The sequence below is a fragment of the Sinohyriopsis cumingii genome, chromosome 14, assembly GCF_028554795.1.
Source record: "Sinohyriopsis cumingii isolate HCF-2022 chromosome 14, ASM2855479v2, whole genome shotgun sequence".
Taxonomy (NCBI): domain Eukaryota; kingdom Metazoa; phylum Mollusca; class Bivalvia; order Unionida; family Unionidae; genus Sinohyriopsis; species Sinohyriopsis cumingii.
In genome coordinates this window covers 100,176,870-100,204,718 of record NC_142974.1, presented here as the reverse complement: position 1 = coordinate 100,204,718, position 27,849 = coordinate 100,176,870, and the positions used below count along the sequence as shown (strand labels likewise).

The 27,849-nt window shown below is 34.8% G+C and overlaps 2 protein-coding genes across 2 annotated transcripts in view; one reads left to right on the top strand and one right to left on the bottom strand.

The window, feature by feature from the left end:
- Positions 1–25,606, top strand: part of LOC149784485 (uncharacterized) — a 108,157-nt gene extending 82,551 nt beyond the window's left edge. Inside the window, exons 11-14 of the mRNA XM_089932567.1 lie at positions 2,129–2,250; positions 14,428–14,940; positions 20,885–21,489; positions 25,471–25,606. Coding sequence (XP_089788693.1) covers positions 2,129–2,250; positions 14,428–14,940; positions 20,885–21,463 — 1,214 coding nt within the window. The 3' untranslated portion in view covers positions 21,464–21,489; positions 25,471–25,606. The remainder of the gene's footprint in view (positions 1–2,128; positions 2,251–14,427; positions 14,941–20,884; positions 21,490–25,470) is intronic.
- Positions 25,607–26,322: 716 nt separating this feature from the next.
- On the bottom strand, positions 26,323–27,417 carry LOC149784484 (uncharacterized). Its single transcript, XM_089932568.1, has one exon. It carries the CDS (start codon positions 26,925–26,927, stop codon positions 26,361–26,363), a length of 567 nt encoding a protein of 188 aa, XP_089788694.1. The 5' UTR covers positions 26,928–27,417; the 3' UTR covers positions 26,323–26,360.
- Positions 27,418–27,849: the final 432 nt, after the last annotated feature.

The following is a 27,849-nucleotide window of genomic DNA, read 5'->3' as shown; positions in this document are numbered from 1 at the left end:
TCCTCTGTGACCCCATCATTTCTACAAAGAGCAGACATTTCAGCTTAAGTAGTAACTGATGATTGTTGGGATTTGTGCCAAATACTAGTTTGAAAGCCAGTCGAGTTAACAGAATGCAGTAGAATGAATGGTATTGATTCTAAATTCTGTAACTGCCAATTTAAAGTAACACGTGACATGCAGATCATGTTCAATGCTTTAAATCTAATTTGTATGTTTATAAATGGATCTCAATAACAGAAGTTCAGTTGAATTAACAGGTCTTCTGGATGTCACAAAATGAACACTATCCAAATGCAGGTAGGCTTCTTTAGCAGTCAAAGTATGTGGTCCTGTATATAATCATAACCTTTATTTTGCCTTGAAATCAGAATTATTTTGCTCAATAAATCAGGATCATAACTTGTTTTATAAAATCAGATTTGAAAATAAGACAATTTGAGAATGACCTTTATGTTAGATTACCTGATTCTCTGGAGACATTAAAGGTAATTGTTGAGGTGAAGGTCATATATATATATATATACCTTGTATGCTGTGTCAGTGATATACCATGAGATGTCTAAATTTTTCATTAAAGGGAAATGAAGCTTGCGGCGTTTCCTTTGAATGACAAATGGCATATGAGTGTATATCATTGATACAGTGTACATACTATATATATATATATATATATATATATATATATATATATATATATATATATATATATATATATATATATATATATATATATATATATAATTTATATCACATACAAATCCACATATTTGCACACTGAATGGAGTTACGATATGCTCCGGACAACTGTGTATTGACCGAGTGAATGAACTCAAATTCCTGCGAGTGTGTCTGCTACAAAATGTAGTTCTACGATTTTTCTTGTTCATAATCACATATGCAAATTGATAAGTTGATTGTTTTCTTTTTGATTTTCTATTTTTATTCACATTTATTAAATCAATATAAGACACACTCATAATTTAAACATGAAATATGGATTTTATGAAGAAAGTAGTGCACTACAAACACAGTTAACCGCTTGCATGCTGTACCTGAACTGTCAGGCATTTATGTACTGGCGTATGCAAATTAGCGTGGAATAGAAACTAAGTGAAATGACAAAGCAACAAGAGGTAATTAAAATGTTTTAATATATTGACAGTTCACCTATGTTATTATTCTGCTTTAATTAACATTTCTAAAAATTATAAAATGTTCTCTCTCTCTCTCTCTCTCTCCCTTTGGATGGTTTGACTAAACTTTACCATCATTCATAGAGCCAGAGACATCGTCGTATGACACAAGTGAGAATACCCAACTCTCATATTTTCATGGATTTTGCCTGTATCTAGCTACGATAATCCATAGAGATTAAAAGAGAAAGAGAGAGTGGGGGCGGGGCGACCGTTTGGCCATTTTTATATTTAAAAAGTGATAGTCGATTTTTAGAACATTATAATAGGTTTAAGAAACAATAGCAACAACAACAACACATTATATATGCTACAGGATCTGTGCCTTGTAACAGACAAATTTAATACATAGGCCTAGTGTCAACTGGCTATTTTTAATATATATATATATATATATATATATATATATATATATATATATATATATATATATATATATACATTCTTTGGAACTGATCACACAACTCATTCGTGGCAAAGTAATTATGTCATTCTAGACAGTATAACCAACATAGGAATATAAGCTTCAATGAAGCAACTTTCTATAATTTTTTTCTGTTGGTTTTATTGGTTTGTTAAAGATACATCATAATGATCTTGAAAATAAATGCAACAACTACAGTTCCAAATTCCATCAGTCTGCTTTTGATGCTTTCAGTAGTATATCCCAGTAAATTTATTTTTAGAACTTTTCCAACATAAGCCTGAATGAATTGACTTGTTGAAATTTGGAAACGGTGTGTTGGCTTTAATGGTTTGTTGAACATAAATTATATTCATATTGGAATTAAATGCAACAAATGCAGATTCCAACTTGTGAGAAAAATAAATCTATCACCTTTTAAATAAATATGTTTCCAAAAATATTTCAAAACTAATGTATTATTACAACTTTTCCATTGGGTCTAAAAACAGTTCCTTTCCTTTTACAGATGCTGTCTGGACCAAGGAGAAGTATCCAGAACTACATGCTCACAAAGATCATTTGTTGCTGATAATGGAGCAGCTAAACATCATTGCCAAGCCAAGGGCATTCAGTGAGATTGGGGAGAAGGTCAGTTAAGATAAATGTTCCAGTTTTGTATACTTTTGTTTGATTTGCAAATTTTGCCAGTTATGAGAGCCTTAAATGTTAAATATAAAAATACATGAATCTAAACACTGCCATTTTATAAATAAATATCCTAAGCAATATTTTGTAATAACATTTAGCTGGAAGCACAAATGTACCAATGAATTACCTAAAAAATATATTTTGTTACAATATATAAATGTCCTGGATAGCCCAGTTCGATAACATTATTTACCTCCCTTAAACATAGCTGCCAACCCTCACGAATTTGGTGTGAATTTCACGACTTTTTCAGCGATTCACGAATTCACGCCGTAATACAAAAATTCACGAATTTTCCGATCCTCAGTTATTTTAAATCTTTAATAAAATAACCGATTTCCCGTTAAGCGCTAGTCATGATATTCGCAGTTGCCGAAACGGTCCGGTACCGCTGGTCATGATATTAGTAGATCTACAGCCGATTAGTACAGTTGGCCCGGTCGCAAGCATTTTAGCCTATTTTAATCTATATGTATAAGAGTAGTTTTACAAATGCTTTTGAGAGAAACTGGGGCCTAACCGGAAATTTGCTCCGCGCATGCGTCAAAACACCGATTCGAGTTACCATTCAGCATCGCATGTAAGATATTGAAAATGTCTTCACCTCCAAGGAAAAAGAAATGTATTACTCAAAAAGTGAAGTTTAATTTGGAATATATCAAAAATTGGCCGTGCATTCTGCCATTAAACATTGATATTCATTCATGCTTTTTGCTATTAGTGTGCCATCGCAGAGACGATGTGAGGAAGAATGTCAATTGCAAAAAACACGTAGAAGTTGGGAAACTTAAGAATTCGCATATTTCAGCTCTGGAATATTTTAAACCATTGGTGGAAGACCTGCAGGCTACCAACGCTTAAGCATTATTTGTGAGTTTTCTTGTGTCGAACACAATCTACCTTTATCAGCTGGAGACCATGCTAAACATTTGTTCTGACGTATGTTCCCGGACTCGAAAATCGCTTCCAAATTTTCCTGTGGAAGAACCAAAAATGCTGCAGCTCCTGTGCATTCCTCACAGCAACAGTGACAGCGAAAGAGTATTTTCTTTAGTGAGGAAAAATAAGACAGATTTTAAGGCCTCCTTAGCTGCAGAAAATTTGGCAGCAATTTTAGTCCCCAAGATCAACCAGCAGGCAAGAAGTCGGAACTGTTTAGAAAACAAATTTACGATCAAGCAGTTGAGGAAGTTCAAGTCTGCCACAGTATCATGTCTTGATAAATAAATATTTCTGCATATATATAGTGTTTTATTTTTATTTTGCGAACTTGATATAGTGTAGTATTGACGGTCGGAGTAGTCAGAGTGGATGGAGTTATTGTCATAGTATTATTCATGAATTCGTGTCCAAATTCACGACATTTTATCCCTATTTTCACTAATTATGAGCCTGGAAGGTTGGCAGCTATGCTTAAAGAATAACTGAAGAGTTATCATTCTTGCAATGAACGTACATTAATTACTTCTGGGAAGCATTGTAACAACAGATTTAAACAAAGGAAAAGACGATCCATCAAATTTAAAGGTTGCAAGTACATAACATAAATGCTCTGATAAATACCATTCTTTACTTGAATCGTAAAACGTCGACTGATTTAAAACCTCTGATGTTTTTTAAATCGTCTTTCAACAGGAAATAAATTGTAAAATGTTTCATTTGCTCTTACTTTAAGGTTTATAAATGAGTCAATTTAAATGAAACATAATAATTTATTGCTATCAAACTGGATCACGTTCAAACAATTTGGACTTCACGCTTAAGAACATGAATCTTTGAATTATACTTAAAGTGTATTTAAGTAGAATTGTATGTGTAGTCAGTTTGCTGACATTATTGTTTACCTTATGTTTGTTTCAAATGATGGAAAGTTTGCATAAACTTGAGGGGCCGTAAATTTTTAAATATGCGGGAGAAATAGAGAAGCAAATGTCATTTATAAATTTGCCAAGGCACTTATCCTTTCATTTTGGTAACGAATTATATCTTGAAAATATAAATGACCCATAACAAAAATAACATAGCAAGCTTGTGATGATTTGGAAAAAGCTACCCAACACTCCACCCAGCTCCATCTTAAAGATAGTCTTCGGATAAACAAATTTCACATGTGATAATGAACCACTCCATTGGCCTAGTAGTTATAGCTTCCGCCTCGGATGTGGGAGGTCGTGGGTTTGATCCCTGGCTGAGTCATACCAAAGACTTACAAAAATGGTACTAGCAGCTGCCTCGCTTGGCGCTCAGCATTTAGAGGTTAGTGTTAGGACTCGTCTGCCTGGTGTCAGGATAAAGTGACTGGGTGGGACATCGTGCTACATGTCTGTGGCGTGATGCCCTATGCTAGACATCACTATAAACTGCCACAATGCAGACATCGTAGTGATATGACTGGCAAATTGTTCAAGCTATGTCAGAAATCCAAATCACACACAAACATGTGATAGTGTGAAATGGGGCAACAGTTATAAAGCAGCTGCACATAGGTTTTATGTGAAAGACTCACTCTCAAAGCACTCAGTGATATATGTAAAAGAGTCTGGATTTATAATCAATCCCAAATTTCCACACATGGGTTGAAGTCATTCATATTATTATCAGGTGCAGGGACAACTTGCAATTCACAATACGAATGGTGTGACTTGTAGGTGTGGATCTTAGAAGGACGTTCAGTAGAATGTATTTTTTGACATTTTATATTGAGAAAGTATAGTCACCATATTGAATGAATTTTACCTCCATGCAGTTGTCCCTGAAATTTTTACTAGACATATTAAACGTGGGAAAGACTTAAAACCACTAGGTGCTGCATAATTCAGTATTGTCAAAACAATCAATGTATGTGTTAGTTGGATACTATTAAAAGACAAGAAAAGAAGAATTGGCATAGTATTTTCAGATTTGTATGCTGTTCAATTTATGTTCCCTTAAATTGTGATTTCTAGAATAAAATTATGTGTGCATTATATTAAAAACCATTAAAAACAATTAGGACTTGTTGTGAGATGTGGTTACTGACAAGTTGCATGAACAGTACTATGTCAGTACATCTTTTTTGAGTAAATTTAAAGAGGATATTCATAATGCTACATTTTACGTACAAACTAAATCAAAGTTATTTGCATATCTTTTCTAATTTTTCATGATTATTTCCACAATAACCTGATATAAAGTTCATACCAGTATTGATATAGTTTATGTAAGCATCCATTTATATAAAATTTAAAATTTGTTCCTGTGTGTCTGTTTATCCACAGAGCACATACAATAAATGGCAATCTATTCAATAAGTAACCTAGCCATTGTTGGAAATTGCTCCTCAGAAGTGGCGGTTTATACCTTGCTTATCGTTGGCAATGGAGAACACGTCAAGGAACATAATTTCAAGATACTCTTACCGAATTGGGCTATATACAAATACATCTGCTGCCATGTTTGTTATCTTCTAAAAAAAAATTTAACCCCTTTACCAAATTTAAATTTTTTAGAGCCTTACTATCAATGTGATAGGGTCGTATAACTCTTATAATTCCATGTCAGTCTGTCCATGCTTTTGTCTATTTGCCATTCTTTTCCTCATACATCCTTACATACATTATATAGTAGAGTTCATGTTACAGTCTGTGTTGCCCATTTGTCCATGACCGTAACAAAGCAGTGTTGTGTGAAAGTGAAACACAATTTATTGGACAATAGCTTATTATGATTTATAATGTTATTCTTAAAAGATATTTGGGGATTTTTTAAAAAATGTTTAACTTCATACACCTTTTAAAGAATTTTAGCATTTTTACATTTTTTTCTGGTAGTACATCAAGTTTACTTTTATTTGCTGATTTTTTTTCTTACGTTATTTGACATTTTTACATTTACATTTTAAGAACTTAACTTCTAAGTGGCATTATATAGCCAGGATTTTGCCGATGTGATGGTAAACCCGGTACATACATACATACATACATAGCCAGAATTGTACTGATGTGACATCAAACCCTGTACATGGATGCATATATGTACGCATACATGAATTATTGTTTGTACATATATCTTAGAAGTTGCTGTATTTTCCTATCAATAGCCTGTTACCTTTAGCTTTTTTCTCTTGTTTCACTGACTATTAAGTTTTGGGCTTCTATGAATTTCACTTCTCTCAGTCTTTATCATGGTCTCTACTGTATGTTACTAAGACAAGTTTGTTTTTCTAATAGTAAGACTTTATGTTTGTAATCCTTTTGAACTTTTGACCTTCAAAGGCCAGCTTGGTTTGGATTTGTGAGATTTAGTGCCAATTTTCAGCACATGATAGGCTAAACATGATAACCAGACTAGTATATTTGGCATAGAAAGAACCTACAAAGCCCACAGGAACAAACAACATCCCAATGAAGCTACTAGCAAGCTTTCTAAGTTCCCCACACTGGCTGAGCCAAGACTCCAACCCATGCAGACAGATGGGAGATGTGAGAGTGATCTGTAAAGGTGAGTACCGTAGACCACTTTGCCACCCAAAGCTTCTGAAAGGCTAGTTATCTTACATTTATTATCAATAAAGGAACGTTGTTCTCAATATTTGGCAGGTTTTTTCATCACATTGAGAGTATTTAAAATAACATTAACTGTACCCTCCAGACAACCAGTATTATTCTTGACATTTTGATATGATTAATGCAAAATCAGTTAGGCAGAAAATTCATATATGGTGCAATATTCTCAGGTTTATTGCATTATTTACTGCATTCAGTATGGCAGGCAATACTGTTTTAGTAAACTTAGGACAAGAAATAGCAAGGATGGAGACATAATGAATGTCAGCAACCACAAGCCCCGCTTATCCAGTCATCTTCGCAAGAAATAAATGACAGAGCGAATTGCTGATATTAAAGACCTAAAGGTCCGAAAACATTAGATATGGGGAAAGTTGTTAATGAAATCGTCCTAAACAGCACTTAACATAATTGATGCAAAACAGCCTGGCATGCATAACAATCTTTCTAACAGTATTAATTCCAGAAATGGAAAAAAGAAATGCGGATCAATGGCTCCTACAAGGTTGAATGTGAGAACTCCACTGTTTCGGTTACCATTCTTTTGGTTGAGAGGGAAATTGTAGCAAATGGTGCTATGTCTGATTACTTTCAAGACATATAAATTTGGAAGAATGAACCTTTATTGTAGAAACTAATGAATTAATAACTTATGTACATGTCATTGTCAGACCTTCCTGTCATAAACCTTCCATGCTGTTGCTAGATTTAATCATGCTCATGTACCATTCCTCCCTATAAAGAGTTTATTTGTTGACATTTGAATCAAAATTTCATTCATCCAGTACGCTGCTTAAGAAATAAATACAGCAGTTTTCATCAGGAATTCATGTTTTCCTCTTTATATTTTATGTTAATCATCACTGACCAGGTGCCAAAGTTTTTAAAAGTCATCACCTTAATCTTCCTTGGCATTGAGCATATTCTGTTAAGCAAAATTGGGCTGTTTCAGTGCAGACTAAAATCAACCATAATCTTTTGATCTTGGAACTTTGTAATCAGTCGATGGGCACCATGGAGGGAAATTGTTTGCACCACATGTCATAGAAAAGGCCATGAGCTGATTAACCATGAAATATCGCTGCCATTCTAAGCAAAATATACAAAAGTTAAATGATTATTTACAAAAAACTGTTAAAATAATTGAAACAGATTTGACAGACAGCATGCTCGTGGAGGTTGCTTTCAGTTTTATATAAAGGCTGTCAGAGTATAGCCAAACATAACCCCAGTTGCTACAAATATAAAAACACCTAGTTTGCATAGCTTCTTGTGAAAAACAATTCAACATAATTTGATCAGATTTGAATGAAACAGTATGGCATAAAGTGCTGTCAGATTGTACAAATGATGCCAATTCAACATAATGTGATGAGATTTGAATGAAACAGTATGGCATAAAGTGCTGTCAGGTTGTACAAATGATGCCAATTCAACATAATTTGATCAGATTTGAATGAAACAGTATGGCATAAAGTGCTGTCAGATTGTACAAATGATGCCAATTCAACATCAAAAATGGCTACCATTGCTTAGCATTAAAAAGAACTGCAAGTCCAAATGTGCGAGAATTACTAACAATAAAAAAATTGCTTCTCAGGAACTTCTTATAATCTCATAAGAATGTGTCCAAAATTAAATAACACAATCTGATAAGGGATATTTGCTAAATGAAGATACACATTCCTTAAAATGTAAATTCCTTAAGCAAAACATGCAACAAAATTTGAACAAATATTACACAAAACATTTTGATTTGATGGGCTTTTATATGCTTACAGATGATGACGATCTGTTATCACATATGACCTGGAAGTAGTTTTAGCAGAAAATGTATTGCTCTCCCAGAGTTGTAGGTCAATTGTTTTTGCATTTGGGTCATAGGCAGGGGTCAGCCACATGAGCAGTTTCAAGCCTCTTTTGGGACTCTTTGCTGTAAATGATGCCTTCTGATTATCAGATATGGCTGTTGTTAATAGAATTAAGAACATGCAAAACTTCCGAAAAATATTAGAAAAGTATTCAACAAAATTTGACAAATAATATAGGCAGTAAAAAATTTCAAATTCATACAATTCAAATTGTTTTTTTTTCAGAAGCTTCATAATTTGAATTAAATTTAGCCCAATTCTGTCACTATCATATAAATGGCTTTTGTATACATTTGGTAGAATTCTGTTATAATGGGCTTTTGTAACCAAATTTGGTAGAATTCTGCCATAAAGTGCTTTTGTAACCAAATTTGGTAACATTTCTGAAGACAATTTTGAAGACTGAGCAAGAAAGACAGAACTGTCAACAGACATAAAAGTGCTCTCCAGTGTAGTCCTGTCAAACCATAATTTCACTTTTGACTTTATTTGCTGAATGCCATATTCAAGCATAACTTGCTGGAAAATTCCAGACATAAAATTTGACCCTTGATCAGATTGGAGAGAATTGGGAAGGACAAATTGAGTAAAACACTTTATCAAAGCTTTTACCATTGTTTTAAACTTAATATCTTCAAAGGAATTGCCTCTGGTAATCTTGCTGATGAACACATTATGGTCAACAAGTATTGGTTACCTGACTTGGTCTTAATTAAGGGACCAACATAATCTACCATTATTCTGCTAAATGGTTTGTCAGATGCTGGAATAGGTTGCATATTAGCCTTAGGTATCTTCTGATTGGGTTTTCCTATCATTTGACAAGTATGACAAGACCTGCAGTATTTACAAACATCCCATTTAATATGTGGCCTATAGAAGTGATTCAAGATCTTGTGATAAGTTTTATTAATCCCTAAATGACCAGCCAAAGGAGTTTCATAGGCCAGACTAAGAATGTCCTGTCTGTATGATCTTTGAACTACAATTTGACAGTTCAGTGACCATTTGTTACCAGCAGATACCTCAGTAGGTCTCAATTTTGTCATAAAAAGTGCCATATTTAATGAAATAACAAACAAGTACTTATGTGGCTTCAGTTTCACTAATGGCCCTTTGAAACAAACAGGAGATCTCAGGATATTTTCCCTGTTCGACGACAAGTGATTGTCATTTGTCATCCTGTATAGAATAAAGAGAATGAGTAGTTAAAAGAGGATCACTGTGATCAATACCCTTTGACTGATGGGTCTGTTATGGTCTGCAAAGTTCTCATGTGTTGACAGTCTCTTGTTGAATCATATAAATATTATTAAAGGTTTGAATTGTGTATAAATTCCAGTGAATGTTTTTATCCAAGAATTTTATCTGAGCACTTTGTATTTCAAGAGAAAATAATCACTTGAATTTAGTAATTTGAAGAAATAAAATTCAGCCCAAACCGGTCACAACATATTACATCTAAAAGTGCTAGATGTTAACACTTTAACCCCTAGCGAAGACTTTACGGGGCAGGAGGTAGTAACCTACTGCCGAGCTCTGTAGCTTCATGGTCATCATGCATGATACCCTAAAGTGGGTGGTATTATAGAAAGATAGACAGATGTAGCTCTACAATGATACCAAATAATCTCGAATATCTAGTTGCACTACAAAATACAGATAGAAAAACCTCATTTTTTGGACCCGAACTTTCTTTGCCCAAAATTCCCCCGTGGTCGGAATTTGATTTTGTGTCCGGATTTTAGACTTTTTGGTCTCAGATCTAAAGCAAACCGATATCAACTGCAAACAGACAGATGAGCCTTTGCAAAAAGTAGGATAAGATGGGCATTTGGAATAAAGAATGGTCTCCATACAAAAAAAAGGATCAGGTTAGCAAAAAAAGAAGAAAAAAAGGAAAAGAAGTCCAACTTTTACCCTTCTGCTCATGCGCGAGTCAAATAACCAAAATAAATCGATGTTTCTAACACCACTAGGCAGTATGTTATTGAAAGATGACCGGGGATTTGATGTTTTTGAGTCTATTCAGAAACAGCTTTCAAAATGTGTTTCCTACTCGATTTTCAGGCAACAATGACAAAAAGCTCCAGGGGTTAATGTGTTAAAGCACGACTGCTAATTTCCTCACAGTCACAAAATAATATAGCCCTCTGATTGACCCCAGGTCACAATTAGCATTTTCTTAAAACAACCACTACCTAATGGAAAATAACCTTCTAGAATGATCTAATGAGCCTTGTTTATTTACAACACAATAACCTATAACATTCACTTAGGAATCTCCAAAACCCTAATCCAAATCAACATATTTACTCCTTCTTGTTTACCTGAATAATAATTATGTTAATAAGCTCACACACATGGAGAATAATGTGGCTATTATTAGTTGTTTACGTAAACGAAATATAAAAAAAAATACAATCAGGTGAAGCAGAAATGAACTCAAATTTTGGACAAGGTCAAGTCCAGCAAACAATGGTACATTACATGTTCATGAAATGAAATTTAAAAAAAATAAAACTACCAGACAAACAATTAAATTAAATATACATAACAGATGTCTCACACTACTCTTCTACTCTGTATAGTGTGGGGCAAGGCTGAAACTGTTCCCATAAAAGAAATATTTTTTTTATTGCTTTCCATTTCTACTACAAGAAGAATGCTATGTTACAGAGTGTGGGCATAAAACACTAATGAAAGACAATTATAAGGCCCTAGAATATCTGATGGTTGTTGTAATGCAGCCAGGCTCTTGTGTGGTTGAAGCTAGGATTCTTTCTAAGAGAGGAATAACTCTGACTAATAGTGTTTCCACCCACCCTACTTTATTAAGGTCAGAGAAGCACCTTCTGAAGGGCCTTAGCTCAGTGATAATTAAGATTGGATCATGATGCATAAGTTCAGAGCAGTGTTCCTCCAGCAGATGAGAATCATCTGACTAGTCATTGACCAGTGACTAGGTACTGGTCAGTGGGAACCCCATCAGCAATAAAGAGACAGGGTATGGTTAGTACCTGCCTGCCCCCCCCCCCCCCCCCAGTCTCCACTCTATAAATCAATTATTTGAGAACTGGGAAGTTGGCATTGATGCTCTTGGGTAGAGATGTTGGTCAGATTGGCATCCCCAATTCCCTATGTTCCTTCCAATCACCAGAGGAATGTTTGAACAGCCATTCTTAGGAAACAAACCTTTCTTTTCATATATGGCGCCATGAGTGCTTATGACACATCAGAACAATGTTCTTGTGTAGCCATACAAATTGGAGATGAGCTGGTCCTTCCCCAAGATAAACTTGGGGTGATTAGAAGTTTAACAGTCTTAAAGTGAGGGATAGATTTTCTACACTTTACAGTGTGGGGCAAGGTAGAAACCATTCCCATCTGCTTAAAAATCCTGCTGTCTGGTGCAGTCCCATCATTCCCATATGAGGAGTTGCAGGAAGAAGTTAATACATGCTTCAGTTTGTTTTCACACTCAGGAGATATATTGGATTGGAAAGGCCTATCCCCACCCCTGATAGCAAGAGTAGGACATTCTTTCAGTTTTGATGGACTTGAATGAGTTCACAGAGGATCCACGATAGATGGTTATCCATTTACCTCGTGGTTCTACTTCCCTGTTTATCTGTCGATTAAGGTGGTAGGGGCAGAAGAGATATGGTCATTTGACAATAATCTTAAAAATGGTTTGCCACTTTTCCCCCTAAATGCAAGAAAATCCTCTCTGGTTTAAAGGGACAGTAGCAGCATAAAAATCAGATATTCTTTTCCTCTTTGAGTCGGCTTGGTAATGGAGATTTTCTGAATCATAATAGGGTTCCGGAAATGGCCAGGGAATACAGGGTGGGCTATCTTATGCTCCATGTATATTTTCAGCATCCAGCTACAGCGTTCACTCTCTCATTCTGACATCTTAAGCCTTCCTTTTGGTCCTTGGATGGTGGGGCATTCACAAGTGGGGATTTTGATGGGGACCTTAGCTTGCCGTCCAGTCAAGACTGTGTCAGAGCTGGAGTTTAAGACTTGTATGCTTGTCATTGTAGCCTTGCAAGCTGATTTCTTGTTTGACACCTCCTTCAATTTTCTGAATGAGGAATCTGTCTCTGGAGGCACATTGGTACATGCCGGAAGCAGCTGGTAAATTCTCAAGGCATGCCTTGTCTATGTCCTTGGCACCATTAGCAGAGCTGCTTCACCTCCACAGGGATGTTCCATAGATACTACAGTCTTTCCAGCATGGTGTCCAACTGCATTGTTCAAACCAGGAGGTGGTCCACATTCATGTTCTATGATATAAAGTGGAAAATCTATTGTGAATAATGCAGTAAGAAACACATTAATCCTAGCTGCCTCTCTCTTAGTGCAGCAGCAGACTTTTTTATTTTCCTGTTTGAATAGAGAAAATGTTTAGTGACATAGTTTTAAGATCTTTAGCGCAGTCCTATGCAACATGTTAATTTTGATAATAGTCCAACCATTGGTTTGGACCTTTTCTCTGATCATTTATAGCTGCAGAGTCTGATGTTGTGCTTGCTAACGCATAGTTGTAATCTCTCTTGTGTGTTGCGATCTTTGTCATATTCTCTTTTTGAATCATTAGCGACACACTTCTTTCAAGAACTTCACTCCTAAAAATGTTCTGCTCTCATTAGCATCTGTTAAATGAAGTAGCAAAATTCATACCTGGTTCATAGAAAGGTTGTTTATGGTACTGTGGTAATTATGAGTCTGCTTATTTAAATTTTCAACCTTTTATCTCTAGCAAATTCAGGTTTATATTTTAGTTCCACTTCCTGTATTTGTAGATTCCCAAAAACATTTTCATATCCATTGAGGGCTCTGCTGATATTTGGGCATTCACCATTTTCAGCTGGATTGTCTTTGCTATCTGAAGACCTTATCAGTCTTTGACTGAGAGGGGCCGTTCTTTCATGAAAATTAGAACCCATGACGTTAGGGCTTGTTCTACTTTGTGGGCCTATCTAACTCATTACTGGATGATGTTATGATAGTTTATTTTGGTGGTCACATACCAGAGCAAAGGCATTTTTCCCTTATACCAAATAATTGCGGCACAAAATGTATCCCAAGCTGATATATAGTGTCGGGAAAGGTTTGGTCTCTGTTCTTTCTAGCTCTAGATATTCTGGAACTTTTCTTCAAATCGGGATTTTAATGAGGGTAATCCCAGCCATAAAAAGTAAGCAAGGTAATAGCAAAAGGGAAGTATTGACTTAACAAGATTAATTTTCATCCCTCAAACCCAACTACATTAGAATAAAACATAAACTCTACATATTTCATGCATCCATACAAATTTAGCGATAAATTTACCCTGGATGTAATAAACTAAATTTACTTACATGCAGGTTTCAAAGGATTATGATAAGACTCGTGAATAAGAAATACAGGAAGAAATACAGAAAACAAAAATGGATGCTATAGATGCAAACATTGAAACAAAACATCATCGTGAATAAGAAATACAGGAAGAAATACAGGAAACAAAAATGGATGCTATAGATGCAAACATTGAAACAAAACATCATCTGCACATTAAAAATTGACAAATTACCAAAATAACATGACTCATGCAATGAATTATATATATATATATATATATATATATATATATATATATATATATATATATATATATATATATATATATATATATATATATATTCTGATTTTAGGTTGAGAACTACTTCCTTACCCCTTGCATGCTTCGTCAAGAATCTCCGAGAGAAGTTGTCTCTCTTGAACAAGATATCCAGCTGGTGAGCACGCCTGTTTTGTGCTGTGTCTTTAGAGGGAGGTATCTGCCACCTCCAATTTTCCACAGGCTTATTGCTGCATGTATAACTCGCTGGCCAGTTGCCAAGAAGAAAGGCACATCAGAACATCTCATTTTCTGTGGGTGTTGCATTTTTGACCTTGACCTTTTCCACAGGTTGACCTTGCACTGTAGGAACCATATTGTTTTTGCAAGAATAACAAGGATGGTGATTGATGAAGTCAAGACACCTGATGCAAAGTTGTGTACCCGAGTTAGAAAGTTCATTACCCTGAATCTCTCCAAGATTACCTCTTACCTTGGCCAGAATTTACAATATGAGTTACGTTCACAGTGTCCACCATCACATGCTGTTTCTGAAGATGGCACAGTTTGTTTGTCACCACCATTTGAGATGTGGTTTACAGATGAGGTGAGTTGTTGTTCAATTTTACTGTAAGAAAGATAAATGCTCTTACTGCTGTTAGAAAAGGAAATACTATTATTGCCTTCTCGTTCTGTAATTTTGTCTGGTTGTATATACAAGTTCCCAGGACAAAGGCAAGGTATCAGTACTTAATCAGATAACACTTTAGGATATGCAGTTCCTATTGTGGAAGGTAGTAATATATTTAATGATCATTTAATGTATTGTGACATCATGTGATGTTTGGCCTGTCAGCATGTGACAGGAACAGTGTAATGGCTATTGAGGGGACCTATTTCAAAGTCCAGATGAGCATGTAATGTCATGAAAACATTTTTTTGTTGTTATACAACCTGAACATGGGAATTCATCATGTGATCTACTACTGCATATTGGCCTTAACAAATTATTTACTTTGGCAGCCTGAAAATGTATCATGTAATCTAATTCAAATATATCAACATAAAATAGATTCATGTAGTCAGCAATCTGAATTTGACAATTTGTCATGTGATCAGCTTCACATAAATTGACCCATAATTAAATTCTTGTTGTGATGCAATGAGATTTTTAAAATCTGTCATATGATGTACTGAATGTCTATTGAACTAAAATGAATTCCTGAAAATAAATCTAAACTTGTGAATATGGCATATGATCTATTTGACGAAATTTCAGTAACCATGTTTTGGAGATTAATATGTAGTACAGTAGTTATTTATAATATAACAGAAATTTGTCCAGACCAGTAATGAAAATTACATTGGGTGGGGTTATTAACTGTAAAATACGCATTTAAAAATAAATATTGGTATTATTTCCATTCATGTACTCAATTCATTCGACATGCAACTGAAAATTGGAGCTTGCTTTTACTTAAATGATAGGGGCCCCAAGTGGCCGAGTGGTCTAAAAAGCTCTACGTTACGGATCACTGCCATCTCACCTCTGTCTGCGTGTGTTCGAGTCTAGGATTCGGCTAATGTGGTTATGTGAGAAAGCTTGCCAGTAGCTTCTCGTGGGTCGGTGGTTCTTTCCGGGGTTTTCCGGGTTCTTCCTCCACCATTAATACTGGCCGCCATATATAGCATATCTTGTGCTGAAAAATGGCGTTAAACCCTACAACAACAACAACAACAACTTAAATGATATACTTTAATGGAGCGAGCCACAAATGTTAAACTACTGCCATATCTTAGAATTTATTATTTAACCTTGGCTGTCTAGGGGTGAAATGATAAACCTGTGCTGCATATTCAGAGCCTACAATACAATACATTATCTATACACGTCAGATTCATCTTTTAGCGGTCTATCAGCGGTAGAGTGGTGCCATGTTATTTATATAGACATCTTAGTTGTATTTCTGGTGCGCAGATTATACGCCGACATAAATTTGGCATCTGTTCAGATGCCATTCTGATCGTAATAAAAATACTTCCAAACAGACTACTGTTTGAGCTGTCAGTGATTTGTATTCATCATGTTAGGGCATTTTCAACTACTCCATCTTGTTAGATGCATGTCTTGGTTACCATGCCCTTTATTTTGCACAGCTTGAATGCATTAAAAGCACCTTCGCTCCTGTCGTCACTTAAATTTAGAAGGCATAATGGTGCTATCTTCAAAACAGAAGAAGTAGTTCAGTTTTCTCATGCAAGGAGAATCTTGTCTAGATCAATTCTCTGTGTGAGATGAGATGATTAAAAACAAAATCCCACGACAATCTATTTCAGATGCAAAACAATTATCAAAGGTACAGGAACTAGTGTCATATCTCTGAAAAAGGAAATAATTGAGAACATCCACTCCCCTTGTACAAATTAAGACCAGTTGATTATAACTTCTTTGGATAGGTATCTGCTTCTTTGCTGATTCAGTGCTAACGTTTGTTTCATCCTGTTATCAGACGCATTCACTGATTTGTACATACATCAGCGTAAAAGTTTACATTCCAAATTAATGTTCCCCATGTACTGTTTTAAGTACCTGCAGATTAGTTAATAGCCACTTTTGTGTTAAGATTATATGTTGCTCTGTATCTATTTTAATCATGATTTTATGCATGGCTTCGGGTGTGTCACACATTGAACAAGTTCTGGTGATTATTTTTTTTCCATCGACTCTGGTTATTATGTAAAATGAGGTCATATAAAGAGGCTTGTAAATGAATGCTTTCAAACTGATTTTCAGCTTTCCTTTTAAAGTCTCTAAACATAGTGCCTCCTCTTTAAATGAAGTGTCAGAGACTGCATTTGAAATTGAACTATGAAATCAATATGATGAAAGGTCTTTTATTTGTGAAAAGAGGTTCAGATATAATGGGAAATATAAATTTCAGTTTTGTACGACAGTTAAAAGTAGTGCACTGTTTCGTGGATTACTTCGGTGTGTGGTTCAACAGTTCATGATAATTAAGTAATATTTGATCACTTGGAACGTGTCTTTCTTGTGAAATATTAAAATGAAATTAACTGTGCTTTTGGAAAACATGTAGGCTATAACCAGCACCCATAGATATTTCTCACTGCAAACCAAAACCTGAAAATCAGAGAGTAGTGTGGCCTACATATGCACTGCCTGCTATATTGTAGATTCTGAGTTGCTAGAATAAATACAATTGCTGCCAACTAATAAATTATATTAATCCTGGTTTGTCCTCTTTGTTTTTTGGGAAAGACAAGAACATCCCATGATATTAGATAATCATTAATTTAAGCTTAAATGTTGGTTTGTTCATGTTTTTGGTACAGGCTTATTATACACATTCTTGGACATCTGAGAATTTCTATTAACCCTGGACCTTACGAAGGACTACTTACACATTCCGTCCTTTGATATCCTGGGTTTACCATTGGATTTGTGGGTCTTTGACACAAAACCAGTAAACATTTTGTACAACACCAAAACATTTTGGCTAGATCTTCTGCTGCTTGTAGTGATATCACTTCCATAAAATTCTGAATTGAACACAATGTTTATTATATTCTCAGATGTGGCAATTCCATGGTGCAAGGTGTATGCCTGATCATCATTAGTCATTAATCGTGATTGGCTAGATCCTGATTCCCTTTTTTCCATATTCTCTTTTTGATCCATGGATTATTAGTTTTAATGGCTTTTTGGAATCAAATAGTTCATACAAATATTACTGGCAAACATCCCACTTCATGGTACTGGCATTGCAAACTTGTATTGTCACTGTATGCAATGCAGTTCATGATTTGATACAATCTTCCATGAAAGAGTAACTGAGAATCTGTTGGAATTCCTCTCTTACAAAAGCTACCATTTTAGGATCTAAAATACTCATTGCCTATGGCATTCTGGAGCTGTGAAGCCATTTTATCCAAACAAATATTAAAGTTCTTATCAAAATGATTTGTCACACGAAAGAGCGGCAGACTCCAAAGATGATGAGGTTGATATTACTGACCTAGATCACAACTTAAATCATAAGCTGTGTAAACAATTCACACCATTTGGTATTTGGCATACAGATGAAATGAGTTGTTTTCATCATTACTAAATGGAAGGGGAATTTGGTTTTGTGGTATTGTCTGTAGGAGTGATTCACCTTAAGGTACACTCTGTCTGTAGGAGTGATTTTCCTTAAGGTACACTGTGTAGGAGATATTTTTACACCCAGTTTTTGTCCACCTGGGTAGCAGGCACATGACTAAGTGAGTTCACAGTATGGCTCTGCACATTTTAGTATACATGGCCACAGAAACAAGTAAGCTTATGGTATCAGCAGTTACCTTTTTTCTATGTATGGAAAATTGTTTGTCACTACTCTTAGAGGTATATTTTAGATTCAGTTTCAATCAGGCTTGGAATATAAGTTTACATCATCAAAATGTTGGATGATTCCTGAATGAGCAAGATTCACACATGCTAATAAAGTGTCCTTGTATTTGATTGTCTACTCTTTATACCACTCTGGAGGACATGTTTCAAATACAACTTTTATCAAACATAGTATATGGACTTATAAATCTCATAGAAAGCCAGTCTGGCTGGCTTGGATGTGTTTTGAACTGGTAGCCCATGGAGCATGAGTCTGATGCCCAATGAACAGATCTACTCTGGCTCCCTTAATTGTATCTGATGCACTGTCTTTACTTCTAAAGTATATAGACTTTGTGGAGGATTTAATATGGAAATTACGAAAAGCATTGTGTGTTCATGCATTTTTTGGAATGTACGTGTAACACAAAAAATATGACTTCATGTGGGTATTGTATAAATTTCAATCATAAATAATGATGTAAATGATTACAAATTACTGAAGTTGCAATTCACACTCACAACTGCTAGGACTTGAGTGTGTATTTATTGACCAAACCCCAGATAATTATTTGTATATACATAGACACAATCACATTCACTGTGTTAAACATGTACATACACTATCGCATTAATTCATTCACTATCATACTCCAATACAAACACACCTACCTACCTATATATGTAAACACATATCACTATCTTTGTTAAGAAAAGGCATTTTGCCAGTAACTCAATTGGGGACCAGGAGTAAATGCCAGTACAGTTTATATTTGGGCTTGCCTGTCAACCTTAAATTTTCTTAATGTTATATTTATAAATAGTTCATACAAATTAATCATACACAATGGTAGAACACATATTCTTAAGACTGTAAATAACTTGCAAAGTTAGATATTACTGTAGTAAGCAATTTTAACATAATAGGCATAATGAGACAACAATGTTGTAAAAGTACGGAAAACTTGCCAGAGTTTTCATGCAGCACGATTAACTGAGATTAAGGATGATTCCTTTTGAAAGAATGATGAAGTTATGAGAAAAGTGCCAGACATATTTCCCAAAAATACTTAAACAAGTGTTGCTTATATCAGCCAATAAAATTGCAAGACAAGGGAAATCAGCATAATTATGTGGATTGTTCTTGTCAGTTCGATTACCGGGAGTGCAGGTGTCACGCCATGGGAAAAGAAATATTGTGTGAAAGGAGAGAAGGATACATTAGATTTGATGTGTGGATAGGTATGAAATATAAAATACAAATAAAAAGAATTTGTGCATAATAAAATAGTGTTTCCCAATAATTCCAAATAATCCTGTATGCAATTCACCATGCCATTTTATCCCTTGGTTCATCCTTTATTGGGATAAGGTTGTGGTCATGTAGATTAACATGATACTTCGTAAGAGCTAGGTGAGAGAATCATTTTCCTATTACTCATGGCATTACATTAAATCCTGCTTGGGAGGATTGATAACTCTTTTTAATTGTATTTGTATCAATCTCAATATATGTATTTACCTTTCTTATTAACAGTTTAGGTTGTGAAAAAATTTAATTGAATTAGTAAAGTGCACTCAAATATTCACTTTAAAATAAAAATATTTGTCACCACAACCAATGTTGAATATCACCATAAGAAAGGAGAGGACATATACCATCAGTCACCTGACAATATTAGAGTGCAGAGTCCATCCCCACTTTGTTGTCAGCAGTAGTTTGTTTATTCTTTTATCAACATAAATTATTAATCTTTCATGTAAGTTTGTTTGCTTTGGATTTGCAGTGAGAGATCCATAAAAACTCATTCCTGATTCTATTTAGCACTGTTGACAAATGGTTCGACCTAACATCTGATTTGCACAGTTTTTCAGGGACTCTTATGCAGTCCAAGGGAAGCCCAATTATTTTCTTTTCTCTGAATAAAATAGAACTTGATTATCTTGTACACTGTTTATATTGGTGTGATGAGCATCAGAATCGCTAGTATTATACTCTGTATGTTTAGTCGTTGCTAACATAGATGTTTTAATAGTATCAACCTTCTTTCTTCAGAATTGTCATTGTTACTGAATTTGTAGTCACTGATGACATGTTATCAGTATAAGTAGTCATCGATGAAATGGGTATGGAATAATATTGACCTTCCTCTTTCTTTAGGGGCATGATCCTGATGCACCCATAACATCTGAGCACATGAATCATGCTCGCCTCTGTGTTGCTCTTGTAACCGTTGGTGGAAATGCTTTGAGAGGCATTCTTCTTACCCACTTTCCTGTACCATTCAAAGACATATATCAAGTAATCCTGGCTAATAGATACAAACTTATCAAAAGAACGGGAAGACCACTTCTTAATCCTGATCAGAGTCTACTGGTTTTTCCAGAACCACTAAAGGACAAAGTGGGAACATTGGATCAGTTTGATATTTCTGTGTTGTATACTCTGATTAGAAATGTCAGCACAGTTCCTCCTCCAATAACAGGCTGGGACCTTGACCCATATGATCAACCAAGGGACACATCTCTAGGAGCTAGTGTGGAGCGAATTCGTTCATATAGGAATCGTATCGGTGGCCATACTGCGGATGGAAAGATTAGTCGACAAGACTTAGAGGATTACTGGAACAAATTTGAAGCTGTGATTCATGACATTGAAGATGTAATTGGTGGACAGGCGTACAGCCAAGAGTTGGAGAAGCAAAGGAGACAGGTGATCTCCATCTACGAGGCCTGTTAGCTGAAAATGAAAATCATGGGCAAAAGGTACAAAGGATAAGCACAGTATGCATGATATGATGGCAGTAATAGGTACAATATATAAGTACAGTGTGTATGATTTGATTGCAGAGTATGAATATAACTTATCATGAAAAATGGGGTTGAAAGGTTGGTTTAAGTTTGGCCATCTTATTTGCTTGTACAAGTTAAATTTAAAATATTCCGGATACTTTATTGGAGTATTTAACAGTGGAATATCAATGCTGAGTGTAAAACCCATGGCAGTATTTGTTTTCATGTAGATCATCCCCATTTAGCTGTAAATACCCTGTCATCATATCATGAGAACATACTATTACATCACAGTTTAACACATTGTGCCATATCATGTGTCATAAACTGTGATGTAATGCTTATACACATACTATTACATGACAGTTTAATTGATTGTGTCATATCATGTAATAAACTGTGATGTAATTTTTACACACATAATATTATATGACAGTTAAACACATTGTGTCATATCATGTGTTATAACCTGTGATGTAATGCTTACACACATAATATTACATGACAGTTTAATTGATTGTGTCATATCATGTCATAAACTGTGATATAATGTTTACACACATAATATTACATGACAGTTTAATTGCTTGTCATATCATGTGTCATAAATTATGATGTAATGCTTATACACATAGAAATTAAATGGCAGTTTAATTGCTTGTGTCATATCATGTGTCATAAACTGTGATGTAATGCTTATACACATAATATTACATGACAGTTTAATTGCTTGTGTCATATCATGTGTCTTTATCTGTGATGTAATGCTTACACACATAATGTTACATGACAGTTTAATTGCTTGTGTCATATCATGTGTCATAAACTGTGATGTAATGCTTACACACGTACTACTACATGACAGATTAATTGCTTGTGTCATCACGGTTTAACACCTTGTGTCATTGCTTACACATAATATTACATCACAGTTTAATTGCTTGTGTCATATCATATGTCAAAAACTGTGCTTACACACATAATATTACATGACAGATTAATTGCTTGTGTCATACCTTGTGTCATATCATGTGTCATAAGCTGTGATGTAATGCTTACACACATAATATTACATGACAATTGAATTGCTTGTGTCATATCTTGTGCCATATCATTTCATAAACTGTGATGTAATGCAAACACACATAATATTACATGACAGTTTTTAGTGGCCGAGTGGTCTAAAGCGCGCTCCGTTACGGATCACTGCCATTTCACCTCTGTCTTCGTGGGTTCGTGTCCTGAATTCAGCCAATGTGGGTATGTGAGAAAGCTTGCCAGTAGCTTCTCATGGATAAGTGGTTCTTCCCGGGGTTTTCCATGGTTCTTCCTGCACCATTAATACTGGCCGCCATGCATAGCCTATCGTGTGCTGAAAAATGGCGTTAAACCTCACAAAAACAACAACAACAACATGACAGTTTAATTGCTTGTTTCATATAATATGTCATAAACTGTGATATAATGCTTACACACGTAATATTCCATGACAGTTTAATTGCTTGTGTCATATTATGTGTCATAAACTGTGATGTAATGCTTACACACATAACATTACTTGACAGTTTAATTGCTTGCATCATATCATGTCATAAACTGTGATGTAATGCTTACTCACATAATATTATATGACAGTTTAATTGCTTTTGTCATATCATGTCATAAACTGTGATGTAATGCTTATGCACATAATATTACATGACAGTTTAATTGCTTGTGTTATATCACGTGTCATAAACTCTGATGTAATGCTTACACACATAATATTACATGACAGTTTAATTGCTTGTGTCATATCATGTCATAAACTGTGATGTAATGCTTATGCACATAATATTACATGACAGTTTAATTGCTTGTGTTATATCACGTGTCATAAACTGTGATGTAATGCTTACACACATCATATTACATGACAGTTTAATTGCTTGTGTCATATCATGTGTCATAAATTATGATGTAATGCTTACACACATAATATTACATGACAGTTTAATTGCTTGTGTCAAATCATGTGTCACAAACTGTGATGTAATGCTTACACACATAATATTACATCAGTTTAATTACTTGTGTCATATCATGTGTCATAAACTGTGATGTAATGCTTACACACATTATATTAAATGACATTTTAATTGCTTGTGTCAAATCATGTGTCATAAACTGTGATGTAATGCTTACGTACATAATATTACATAACAGTTTAATTGCTTGTCATATCATGTGTCATAAACTGTGATGTAATGCTTACACACATAATATTACATGACAGTTTAATTGCTTGTGTCATATATTGTGTCATAAACTGTGATGTAACGCTTAAGCACATACTATTACATCACAGTTTTATACATTGTTTCATATCATATGCATAATTATATTATTACATCACAGTTTTATTCAGTGTGTCGTAAACTGTTGTTTTCCTTATTTATTCTCCAGCCTGATAAAAGTATTCATCATTAATTGTAGAGAAAGAATTTTAAAATATATAAAATTACAGTTTTACCTCAGTAAAAGCAGGTGATATGATGGCTACAGTAATGTTTTTTATTTCACATGTTTATACCATTGTTTGTGCCCATTTTCATATATTTATTCATGTAAAGTTTATTTTTTATTTGTTATGTATATTTAATTTGCAACATTTCTTGGGGTTTTAAATTTGTTATATGCTACGAGTAATGTAAAATTGTATATAGCAGGTGACCTTCTCCAAGGTCAGTGACAGTTTTTTTGTAAACAACGTTGATTACCTTATTTTCTGACTGACTAAATATTTTAGGGTTATTGTCTTAAGTTTAGTCAAGGATATTAATATATTTCCACATAGCTAGACCTGGTCTATATGATGATTGTCACATACTTTCTTTTGGTTTTGGTAACAGACTTTATTATAACTTAGATTATTCTAGTCAAGGAACTGTTGACCCTCATCCATATTTTCTTTTTATGTCTTTAAGTTAGTTTTTTTTATAAATCTTGTGTACTGGAAAATTAGTCATTCCTGTGATAAGGTCTGGCAGAAATCGTTTTTGTGTACAGTATTTTGATTTGAAATTATTCAAATTATTCTTCTCTAGAAATACAAAGTGCTCCATAATAATATTATTGGACAGAGAAACGTGCAGTTATAGTGAAATTCAAATAAGGTTATATTATATGGATATGTTATTGTGATTCATCAAATGATTGTTGGTACATAATTACAGTTGAGTCCATTGGTACATCAGTACATTACAGACTACAGGCCACGACAATCATATCAACACCTTCAATGTTGGAAATTATTTGGAATGCTAATGAAGTTTATATACTAGATCTTTGTTCATTGTTAGAAATTATGGGATTGTTTGGGATTTAAGTTGCAATGCAGTTTTTTTCATTTCTTTTTCACTCTGTATTCTAGGGTAATAAATTATTGTAACAAACTATTTGTTGAATTTGACAAAACCTGTTGGTTTTAGCTCTTTTCTGTTACTTTCTTTAAGATCATATAGTCATAATATATTGGGATATCAACTTCTCTTCTCTTAAGCAAATACACATTCTTGGTTACTTAGGCTTTTCTGCTGATGTACATATTTGTATCATTTACATTGAGGTATGTGGATGTTTTACCAAATGGAATTATGACATCTGTTAGTGAATTGAACTGATGAGAGTATTTTTGAGCGACTTATTAATAATTGACATTTTCTATTCTTTGTATTTACTGTTTACATTGTTTTTAGCTTCTTGGCATGAAAAATAGATAGGGAACGATTTACATTTCCAGACATTATATTAAGTAATTCTGTTTAAATTACAAATTTTTAAATTGCACTGTAGCCAGTTGCTAGTGATTAGATGATATTACAATTTTAGCCTACTTTTATATTAACAAAATTCTACAAGTCCCTGTGACTATTTTAAAGTGGAAACTAAAGCAAGAACTGTACTCTTTTTCAGGTTTGTCCCATCAAGAGTTACTACCCATGTGGAAGAAGAAAGATTGGTTGATTCCAGTAACCAGCAGAAATGTCCTCAGAACATTTGATCCCATGCCAAGAGTCACAACTGCATGTTGCCACAACTAGAATCCAGCATCATCCATAATCACATCCCAAAAGTCACTGCTGTATGTAACCACAATTAGGACCCAGCATTGTGCATAATGTCATACCAAGAGACCCTACTCATTGTGGCAATAATTAGGACCCATCATTATCCATAATCCATTGCCAAGAGCGAATACTGGATATGGCCATAATTTGGACCTAGCATCCTACACAATACCAAGCCAAGAGAAACTACTGTATATGGACATAATTTTGGCCCAGCATCATGCATAAGCACATGTCAAGAGAAAACAAATGTATGTGGCTATAATTAGGATCAAGCATCATGCATAATCCCATGCAAAAATATCTAAAGTATGTGGCCGTTTTTAGGACCAAGCATTGTGTATAATCTCATGCCAAGTGACAATTGTACATGGGCAAATTTAGCAGTTTAGGGCATAATTAGATTAAAAACTGTTATTAGAGACCGCCCCTTCTGCCAACCAAAAGCAGTCTCTCAAGACAGGTGGTCTCTCATAAGAGGTGTGTGAAAATGGACTGGTTTTCAGGGTCAGTAGTTAGCATTGTTTAAAATTAAATAATACCCATACTCACTGTTCATGTATCATATCCTTTATTTATAAATCTTGTTAAATATTGCATGCATTCCTCTCAAAATATCTTTATATAACAAAGATATACATCTATCAAACAAAGAGAATGCAATTTATATTTCAACATCACATTAATATGTACAATAAATGAACAGATATGATGTATATATCTTATTCTATATACTTATTCACCTGGTTTTTTTAAGAAATCCATTATACTTCTTTGTTGACATGTTTTACTCAGCTGTTTGGTCTGAACATGTATCTCCATTTCTGAGCAAAGAAGCAAACTTTTGGGATCACCATGTTGTAAAGCATATGCTTTAATCTCTTTTACATGTTCTATGACTGTAGAATGTGAAATAACCTGAGGCAGAATTTCACCAACAGATGACTCATTGACACTATCACTGTCTGCATTTGGAGAAGTACCAGATTTACCTCTCTGAAGAATATCCTTCTCCCAGTCTGGCCCTGAGAATACATTAGAAGTTTCTAGACTGTGATCCATATTGGCATATTCTTCCAATGTCATGCCATTGAGAAGAGGTTCCATTGAAGGATGCACATCTTGTTCACTCTCTTCGCTCTCTGGCATTATGGCTTCAATACTTACAGAAAAGCCACACTTGGCAAAACACCTTTCAGTGGTGTATGAAGACAGAGCATCCCACACAGACTTGATCCATAAAATGGCATCTAGAACAGTGACAGTCTTAGATATTTCAGTTGCTTTAGAGCACTCATCCATTTTGGAAAGAATGTGTCGTAGCAGTTTCTTCCGATAATGAATTTTGACAGTCTGAATTATCCCTGCATCACATGGCTGTAGTTTAGATGTTGTATTTGGGGGCAGAAAGACCAGTTTTACATTGCTAAACTGACAATCTGGGTGTGCACTTCAGTTGTCTACAATAATTAAAATGTTCCGATTTTTCCTTTTCATTTTGTTGTTGACAGTTACAAGCCATTTACTAAAGATGTATGTCATCCAAGCCTTTCTGTTGGATTCATAGGCAACACCCACAGATCTTAAATTAAATGACCTAAAACATATTCGGTTGCGCGATTTGCCTATAATTAAGGGGTCCAGTTTTTCTCCAGTTGCACTACACGCTAACAATAGTGTCAACCTCTCCTTTGCTTTTTTCCCTCCTTTGCGAACATCATCTTTCACCACTAGGGACCTGTCAGGAAGTCCTCTGTAAAAGAGTCCTGTTTCATCAGCATTAAAAATGTCACATAGGTTATACCCTTCTGTAATGGTCGGTAGTCTTTTTTTCCAGTCATCAACTGTCTGTAAATTCACATTGGCTGATTCTCTGCTTTCACACTTTCTGTGATATTGTATCTATTTTTGAAGCTCTCCAGCCATCTGTTTGATGCAGCAAAGTCATCATAATTTAGTTCTGCTGAGACAATTATTGCCTTTTCCTAAATCAACTTTCCACTTACTGGTATGTTTTTACTCCTTGCAACACAAAACCACTCCCATACTCGCTCGTTCAGATCTCCGTAAACTGTCCGTCATGCTGTGACATATTTCCTCTGTGCTTGTGCACCTTTATGCCATTCGTTTCTAATGGACTCCTTGTCTTTGATTACATTTTGAACTTGCGTTTTACCGACGCTTAAGCTGACTGCTATTTTGCGAGCGGTCTTCCGTTTTTCAT